Source organism: Penaeus monodon, chromosome 6, assembly GCF_015228065.2.
Source record: "Penaeus monodon isolate SGIC_2016 chromosome 6, NSTDA_Pmon_1, whole genome shotgun sequence".
NCBI lineage: Eukaryota > Metazoa > Arthropoda > Malacostraca > Decapoda > Penaeidae > Penaeus > Penaeus monodon.
The window spans coordinates 11,299,779-11,309,778 of NC_051391.1; the positions used below are offsets into that span (position 1 = coordinate 11,299,779).

Genomic DNA, 10,000 nt, shown 5'->3' on the forward strand with positions numbered 1-10,000 from the left:
TGTGGATAGTAGAGAATGAGAGGAATCTGTTGATACCAATATCATCATGATCGGTTTTGTGAAGTATTGCCTATTAGCAATTTGCCTGGTCACGTCCAGTCATAGCACTTAAATTGTTAAATAAATGTTGCAACTTGGAGTTATGCATAAAAGCATAAAAAAAAGCTAATGAAACTACAGACCCATGTGTAAACTTTCAGAAAACTCAATGGGCTGACTGGATAACTTATGAAAAACTACAGGAATTCAACCAATCTGTTGGCAAGATTTATTGGCATAACACCACCAATAGCTTGTAGCTAGGGAGCTTTACCCCTGGGCCCCTGTATTCAACATGTCCTAACTATATAATGAATCTGTGTTCCTAGCCATGAGGCTTATTTCTCACCAGAGGTGAGGCAGAGGTGAATATCCTTGGTATGGGAGTTTCTGGACATTGTGCTTATTTATTAATTCTGCCAAGTATTAATTATATCTGGTAAGTAGATATCAATAGGAATCTACTGATACCAAATTTCATGGGTTTTAACCCATTCGCCCCGTTTGGCATCTATTCTTGCCATGCTCTCAATGGACGCCAACACGTTTGGCATGTAATCTTGCCATGGCATCTATGGGCCCCGTAACGTTTGGCGCGTATTTTTGCCTTGATGACTGACCATAGACTGACAGTTTATTATTTTTTTCAACCTAATACTTGGCTCTGTTATAAGTCTTATTTGACTGGTTGATAAATATGTGACGTATGTAATTTATGACATATGTAATTGTCGTAATTATTTATGACTTGTAATCATGTGATTTGTTCACACTAGACTGCATGATTATGATGTACCTTGACCTGACTGGCTGGAAACTAGTAATTGCTTTGATTGGTGCATCAGGTCACATGGCGTGATCTGATTGATTAGTCATGTGAATAAAAGGTCAGTCAAAGGCTCATTCCAGCAGAACGATCGCAGCCATGGAAGGTATGAAGGTATATTCTCTCTTACAAGTCTTGTACTAAAGAAAAAAAAACTAAACTTACACAGTGTGACATCACATATCAATACAAAGCTATTTTTGAACATCAAAGTGAAGCTACATTCACTTCTGCTTTTCTTCCTTTTCTGTTGAATGAAATGATAAAAAACATGGTGTGATCTCTTATATGGACAATGCACTACTTCTGAGTATCAAAATGATATTTGGCTTGCTGCTCTGCTTCATTTGAAAGTTTGAAAAAAAAAGCACAAAAAAAGGCTAAGTCCATACTTTTACATCTCGTGCAAAAACAACACTAACTTTTAACATCAAAGTGTTGATGTCATCAGATAGTGTAGAGAACTTGGAAGCGATTCAGTATATCGCCTCAATACAAAGGCGAATAGATGCCTAGAAAAAACTATGAGAAAAGTACAGTTTATACACATTGCCCTTATATAAAACGCAACTCTCATAATAAATCTATGGATAGATTCCTGCAAAAATTATATGATGGTCTTTGCGCCGCCGCGCCGCTCCAGAAAAAATCCCGTTGCGGCGGCCCACGCGGCTGGCAACTATTACCGTGAGCGGCGCTGAGCGACGAGCGAAAAATTCCGGGGCGAATGGGTTAAGATGCAGACACCTGTTCAAGAATTTTACCAGCACATTCACAAGCCAGTACATCAAAGAGATTACTGATACATACTTTGAATAAACCCGTCCCCAGAATGCTATGAAGAGTAATAATATTGTTTACATAATGTATTTTCAGTAATAATTTCTTAAAAATATTGCAGCAGAGATCATTGCTAATGTTCTTTTTTAGTTATGTACAAAAGCTCCGTTGTTATCACTGATATCAAATGCTTTATTAATGAATTGATTGACTCTGGAAGGGGGCAGTTTTGTGACCCGTGAAGTCATGAACTGCTTGTTTATTTTATTGTGTATTATGAAGTATGTGCTTAACCCATTGATGCTGGGTGGGTATGTGCATACATATCCACTCCACTGTTTATTTTGTTTACACACAGGTGGGTTCAAAAGTTCTTAGGTACCAAAGTGTCTTATTACTAGGCCGATCTTATCTCACTTGTAGACCCTTTTCCCTGATTTTCATTTTGATGAAAGGTACATATCATAATGTCTGATGACAACAGCAGTAGCAACAGTAATAATAACATATGTAATAACAGTAATGACAATAGTAGTAGTATTTGAAAAATATCTAGAAATTCAATGAATGTGGTAATCAAGTGAGATAAGGTATACCTTCTAATTGACTCCATGGTGACTGAATGCTTGTGCAGCCATCCATGTGTAAACAAATTGATGATAAAGTACAGAGAGTAGTACATGTATCTGGCACTGATGAGGTAAATATTAAGTTCAGTGAAATGATGTAGTGTTCAAAATGAATGTTGTATATCAATTCTCTCCATCTGTGAAATGGAAAGGTCATTCTTCATACTTGCAAATTTATTAGAATTGAGATTGGAGTTGCAAATAGTCATTTGGTTGAAATTGTATCTCCCATTATATATTGAACAGTGCATAATGCACTCTGACAAATAAATATGAAAATGTTCAGTCAGGATTTGAATGTGCTTACCAGAATATAGAATACAGGTTTATACAGTTGGTAACATTGGAACTTTATAATTTTCTATCCCACCCAGAATGTGAGATATCGGGGAATTATTGCAGCAGCCAGCTATGAGCAGACACTACTGAATGTCCCTGCTACACGAGTCACAGTTCTTGACAATGGAATGCGTGTTGCTTCTGAGGACTCAGGTGCTCCAACTGCAACAGTGGGATTGTGGATAGATACTGGCTCCCGCTTTGAGACTGATGCCAACAATGGAGTAGCTCACTTCTTGGAACATATGGCTTTCAAGGTATAGTAAACTGTTTGACTCTTCAAAAAATGAATGAGGCTTTGTATGCAGTTACTTTATGTAATTATTTGTAGATTGTAACCCCCATACCAATGAGTAGAGAAACTCTTATGATATGATAGTTTTATATAACTTTGGTCATGTAGAAAAATTTTAATAGAACTTAAAGATTGCAAGGCTAATCATATTTCTATGATATAGTATGATTTTTATGGTTATTCACTAATTTTTAAAATAATTTTGGGAGGTAAATTTGGTTTGAATTTGAATAAAGAGAAGAGGAGGCAGGAGGACCAGCACCATCTTCTGTGCTTTGTACTAGGGTCAATAAGTATTTGCACTTACCTGCTTATTTGCCACCATATCTGCAAAAGTAAGTGGTGGTCACCCAGTTCCTGGGCACGTTTTCGTTTATTTATCATGTTTTTATTTTGTATATATTTTTTACAGGGAACCTCAAAAAGATCCCAAACTGACCTTGAACTGGAAGTTGAAAACATGGGATCTCACCTCAATGCTTACACATCTCGGGAGCAGACTGTCTTCTATGCAAAATGCTTTTCTGAAGATATTAGTAAGGCTGTTGAGATTCTCTCAGACATCATCCAGAATAGCAAGTTTGGAGAGGTAAATAATAACTTAACTATTTTGAGTTTCAAAAGCATAGAGGAATAAATTTGAAATAAATCCCCCCCACCCCTTTCTTCTAGTAATGATGTACAGTGTAATAATGATTGCATTCATATAGTAACTCAGAGCAGAAAATTAGGAAGTTTATTTATTCTTGAGTAATTATAATTCTGCTGTCTAATCCAATGTATCCTACTGTTATTGGTCTTAAATGCAGGGTGCTCTTATTCTTATGCAAACAGGAATTTCGCTTGATATGAGCCATTTTTGAATCAATGAACCAGATGCATACATTTACTCATGATTGGACATTTCATATAGGCTGAGATTGAACGAGAACGTGGAGTCATTCTGAGAGAGATGCAAGAAGTAGAGAGCAACCTTCAGGAAGTTGTTTTCGATCACCTTCATGCCGTAGCCTTCCAGGGCACACCACTTGGCAGGACCATCCTTGGACCCACCAAGAACATCAAGTAAGTTTTCTAATGAATGAAATTTTAACTTGTTATTTCTGTTAGGGCCTAAATCTATTTAACATTTTTAGTTGACATTAGTAAAAAGGTAATCCCTGTTTTATGATGTCCCTGTTCACATTATTTCATATGGGGATTTTTTTCATGACTTCACTTTTTTATGGTACAAGTAATTCAAAATAAATGTATTTTTGAGCTAAGGTTTGGTATGTTGACAAGTGGTTCTCAGGATTTTGAATACCCCTCCCCCTCTACTCCATCCCACACAGTGCTTATTGTTGGGCCCCATGTCCACCCATGATTTGACATTTTTACTCCTCTTGGTAGCTTTCTTGTCTAGCAATCTTGATGACCTGCTTTCAAATCCTGCACTGCCAGCGGATGGTAACCCTGGTCATTCTTTGCACATGGGATAATTTAGAAGCAAAAATAAACGGTTTCCCTGGCACTCCAAAACAAGAATAACCATTGGGACAAATGGAATAAACTAAATTATGATGATCGTCTGTCACACTTAAGTTTTTCTCTAACTCTTAAATCAGCTTGCTATATCTGTCTTACACTATTGTGTATAAAAAATAACTTGTTTAACTGGATATAATTAATTTCCAATATTTTGGGTCTTGAAGTTGGGGCAGTTGGGGAAGGCAACATGTGTTTTAGTTATTTCCCATGGGAATAATTCTATTTTTATGTTATTTAGTTTTTCGATACAGATTCAGGAATGGAAAATGCACACACACACCTTTCACTCTCTTGACCGCTCTTTTCTCTTTTCTTTTCTTTTTCCCCTTCCTTCCCCTGCTCCCACCCTGAAGGTTCAAGATTTCATAGATAGTTTCTTTGGATGGAAGTGAAGAAATTGTATGGTTTATTCTAAAAGTTTCTTAACATTTATTTGTTTATGAAGAAATAGCAGTCTCGTTTCCTTGCACTTTACTTCGTGCTGCATTTTCATGATCACCACAAGCGAACAATTAATAAAAAAAGAAGTTGCCAGATATTATAATCAAACAAAATTAACAACTTGGAAAAAGACAGGGCTGTAAATCATTCAGAACATTTGAATGTAACTGAAAAAAGTGAAGCAACAGTTCAGACATTAAAAAGAAACTTGAAATTTACAGGTCAATTAGCCGAGCTGACTTGATTGATTACATCACAACCCACTACAAAGGACCTCGTATTGTGCTTGCTGGTGCTGGAGGTGTTAACCATGAAACTCTGGTGAAGATGGCTGAAGAGAATTTCAAGAATCTTGGCGGTTCTTATGTTGGTGAAGCTCCTGAAGTAGCACCTTGCCGCTTCACAGGTATGGATCTCTTTGTTCTTTATTCTTGGGCATTTTTGCTGTATAAATCTTCATTATTAAGGTTTATTAACTATTTTGGGATCCCTGTGGGGAAACTCTAACATCTAATAGATACAAAATGCATATCCTGAATTTGCTTTCTAGGTGCAGAGATCCGTGTCCGAGATGACAGCATGCCCTTGGCACACATTGCTATCTCTGTGGAGGGTGCCGGCTGGTCTGACCCTGACAATATACCACTCATGGTCGCAAACACTATCATTGGATCATGGGATAGGACTCATGGAGGTGGTGCCCATAATGCTTCAAACTTGGCACAGGTCAGTGAGGAGAGATCTAAGAAATTTTGAGATTGTTCATTATGAATGTGTTTTTATACCTGTTTATAATGAAGTAAAGTCTGCATGCAGTGTTTTGAGTTGATGAGTTTCTCATTATATAAAAAAAAAAAAAAAAAAAAAAAAAAAAAAATCAAAATGATTAACAAGCTCAAGCCATTAATAAAAAAAAATACTAATTCAGAGTGAGATTTTTGTTAAGGATTCCTTCTCTTATTTGTATGATTATTAGGGATATTGTATATGAATTTATTCACTTATTTACATGTTTTCTCTTTTAGGCAGCAGTAGTGGGCAATCTCTGCCACTCCTTCCAGTCCTTCAATACATGCTACAAAGACACCGGGTTGTGGGGAATGTACTTTGTCTGTGAGCCAATGAAGATTGAGGTAAGAATAAGAGAAAGGTCATTTTGTCATATGATTTATCACCACTGTCAATTTACAATAGGGTTAAATTTAATGCTTTTTGGGATATAGACCATCATTCCTTTGTAGATAATAACCCTTTGGCTTAGCTGTTGATATAGTATAACAAATTGTTCAGGTAATCTGTAAAATATAATGCAACATTTTCCTAAGTACTTTTTAAGAATCCTTTGCTGAGAGTTTACTAAAAGTACTGGACTTTCTCTCTCTCTCTCTCTCTCTCTCTCTCTTTTTTTCCCTCTCTTTTTCTCTCTCTCTTTTTCTCTTCTTTCTCTCTCTTTTTTTCTCTCTTTCTCTCTCTTTTTCTCTCTCTCTCTTTCTCTCTCTTTTCTCTCTCTCTCTTTTCTCTCTCTTTTTTCTCTCTCTTTCTCTCTCTTCTCTCTCTCTCTCCTCTCTCTCCTCTCTCTCCTCTCTCTCTCTCTCTCTCTCTTCTCTCTCTCTTCTTTCTCTCTCTCTTCTCTCTCTCTTCTCTTTTCTCTCTCTCTCTCTCTTTCTCTCTCTCTCTTTCTCCTCTCTTCTCTCTCTCTCTCTCTCTCTCTCTTCATTTTTCTCTCTCTTCCTCTCTTCTCTCTTCTCCTCTCTCTCCTCTCCTCTCTCTCTCTCTCTCATTTTCTCTTTCTCTCTCTCTTCTCTTCTCTCTCTTCTCTCTCTCTCCTCTCTCATTTCTCTTCTCTTCTCTCTCATTTCTTCTCTCCTTCTCTCTCTCTTCTCTTCTCTTCTTTTCTCTCTCATTTCTCTTCTTTCTCTTCTATCTTTCTCTCTCTCTCTTCTCTTCCTCTTTTTCTCTCTCTCATTTCTCTCTCTTTCTTCTTTCTCTCTTTTCTCTTCTCTCTCCTCCTTTCTTTCATTTTTTCTCTCTCTCTCTCTCTCTCTCTCTCTCTCTCTCTCTCTCTCTCTCTCTCTCTCAATCATTTCTTTTTTTTAACCCCTTGGATCTGGGTGAAATGACCATCACATCACGAAAAAATCGGGGTTGAGGGGCAGGGTACATGAACATGCCGCCACAGGAAATGGTTGTAAACTGGGTGACTCAAACCTGCCAATGTGAGCGTTTTAGATGAAGGCTGCAGTGATGGTAAAGACTCACCATGAATGCACAGACCTGTTGGAAGGTTTATTTTACGCATATGGAGATTTTGCATTCTTCCCATCGATGTATGAGTGTGGAATGTAATGTCTGTGAACGGTGACTGGAAGAGTGCTGGCTCCATGGAGGGTGCCATTTCCATGCTCAGGGTTGTATTCCTGGAGACATAGGTTATATTACAGAAAATTGAATATTACATAAAAATTATTTAAATTACGTAAATAAGTGTTAATAGTTTTAAATTTCTTACACTGAGTTGTAGACTACTTAGAGAGATGATTGGATTCTATGCAAAGAGAGAGAGAGAGAGAGAGAGAGAGAGAGAGAGAGAGAGAGAGAGAGAGAGAGAGAGAGAGAGAGAGAGAGAGAGAGAGACTATATATATTACCATCTTGGATTATACAAATCAGATGGCAAATATGGACATTGGAGAATGGTCTAAAAACTCTTTATGCGTAAAAAGTGTAAATAACTTTATAAATAGGAGGCATAGTCTTGCTATTGTACACGTGTTCGTGTGCATCTAGCCTACAGGCAGCTACCCTGCAGAGTGGATGCTCATGCAAGCCTAATGCCCAGATTTTTGGCAATTTGATTGCAGTGATGCAACTGGATCCAATGGGTTAATGCTAGAAGGAAATACTAAATGATCTTTATTAATTTCTGCTTGTATTTTTGTTTACAGGAATTCATGTTCAACCTCCAGTCTGAGTGGATGAGGCTGTGTACCAACGTGACAGATTTTGAAGTGGAACGTGCAAAGAACATCTTGCGCACAAACCTCTTGTTGCAGCTTGATGGAACAACACCCATTTGCGAAGATATTGGTCGTCAGATGTTGTGCTACAATAGGCGCATTCCACTTCATGAACTTGATGCCAGAATTGAGGTAATGTATTATCTGAGGTTTAGTAGCAGCCAGAAGCAAGAGAGATACTAATACCAAGTAAAGGCTAATATAACATAAATTTTTCAGTCACTACTAATACCAGTACTAATATCAATACCAACTAGACATCATATTATATGGATACTTACTGATAGATTTTTATGGTAGGAATTGGGAAACTAGAGATATTACCAGATGAAATTAACAGAAAATATTTAACCTTATAGTTAATATTTTATTTGATTTTTAAGTCTCAGTATTAACTTGTTTGTTTAGCATATCAGCTTTGGAGTGCAACTTTCCACATAGTAATGCTGAACTGAGAACTGCATCTTTGACTAAGATTATTAATCTTCTTTCATGAACAATGTTTTAGAATATTGGTAATGAATGATTTCAGCCATGAAAGGAAGGAATTTGTTCATATTGAATAAGATACAAAATTATCATAGAATCTGTGGTATTAGCACCCAGTATGTACAGATATTGAAATAATATTTTAAATTTCAGGCTGTGACTTCTGATGTTGTTAGAGATACGTGCTATCGGTACATCTATGATAAATGCCCAGCTATTGCTGCAGTTGGACCTTGCGAAGGTCTCCCAGACTACAACAGAGTTCGCTCCAGTATGTACTGGTTGAGAGTGTAATTAAGGAAAAATGGTCTGTAAGTAATTAAGGCAAGAACTCACTTTCATTTTTGACTTTAAAGACCAAAAGAAAAAGTGGCGTAAATGTGTATGTTGTAGGTAAATATATGTACATATATCAAATGTGATTTAATAAACATAATAAAAAAGAAAAAAAAAAATCTTATTATCCTGCTTCTGAGAATGATTAATATTTTTGTGATATTCTTGTGACTTAAGGCAGCCTTGTGTAATAGTATTATCATCAGAGATTACTTCAGGTGCACATGAAAAATGAAGTGGAAATTGAAGTTGATGATTATTACAACACTACTGATATTGTGTGATCTTGTCAGATAAAGTATAATGGTAGTAATAAAACAGTGTAGTTATTTTTTAGAACTTTTATTCTAAATCATGTTTTTCTATTTATATAATGGGTAGGCTAACTGTAATAAGAAGGAAATATGTATAATAATGAGTTAGTCTTCAGATGAGGAAAATTGTTGGTAGATGTAAGTTTAAATTACTCCTTTGCTAAGAACATGTTTATTAATTTGTTTGACTGTAAGCAACTCAGTGATTTGTGAGAATTATGGTGATAGATTTCCTAGAAAATGCACAAAGGCCAAACATTGCTGATTTTGTGACCTCTTTCTCAAACCTCCAACACATCTACAGCTCTTCAACTTTTCTTTTTTTTATGTTAAGAGAAAAAAGTAATTCATTAATTTGTGTATGCTTTATTTACCTAATTTTAATACATTATTCCTTAAACTCGTGCCTCTTTAGTACACCTGAACGCCTAGCAAATTAGCCCATATTTCTTTTCCTGTAAGGCTTTGCAACCCCCTGTGCAAGCACTCCTCTTCGCAAATAGATCAAAAGTAACCTTACTTACAGACCTTGCATTTTCAAGATTTACAAAGACAATTATCTTCATTGACCCCCCACCCCCACCCCCACCCACTCACCCACCTCCTAATCCCATGCCTGTTGTTCAGGCCCAATGTTGGGGATCTCCCCTACCTTGGGCCTCAGTCCTCAGCACAACCAGTTTTGCACAGTTTTTCACCCCCTTTTCCTTTTCTTTCTCTTCAGACTCATTTGTTCACTTCTGAAGGTGTGAGTGCCGTCTTGAAAGTACAAAAGGCTGGATTTGGGTCAATCCTGAATGGCCCCAGAGAGACATGGGCACAGTATTCCCCATTTTAGTTCTTTAACCCTTATCCCACATGGTTATCCTAAGGGGTGATCTATTTCTTTTCCCAACATACTCCAGGCTTAATATTTCCAGTTCCCCAACCCCTGGCTCTCCTTTGATCATAACTGAACCTTACTGC

General features: G+C 36.9%; 1 protein-coding gene across 1 annotated transcript in view; it reads left to right on the top strand.

Moving 5' to 3' along the window:
• The window catches only part of LOC119574201 (mitochondrial-processing peptidase subunit beta-like), a 10,751-nt gene extending 1,912 nt beyond the window's left edge, over positions 1-8,839 (top strand). The window contains exons 2-9 of the mRNA XM_037921332.1: positions 2,649-2,870; positions 3,321-3,497; positions 3,822-3,973; positions 5,101-5,285; positions 5,430-5,605; positions 5,905-6,012; positions 7,824-8,027; positions 8,538-8,839. Of these exons, the coding sequence (XP_037777260.1) occupies positions 2,649-2,870; positions 3,321-3,497; positions 3,822-3,973; positions 5,101-5,285; positions 5,430-5,605; positions 5,905-6,012; positions 7,824-8,027; positions 8,538-8,678 (1,365 nt within the window). The 3' untranslated portion in view covers positions 8,679-8,839. The remainder of the gene's footprint in view (positions 1-2,648; positions 2,871-3,320; positions 3,498-3,821; positions 3,974-5,100; positions 5,286-5,429; positions 5,606-5,904; positions 6,013-7,823; positions 8,028-8,537) is intronic.
• The last annotated feature ends 1,161 nt before the right edge of the window (positions 8,840-10,000 follow it).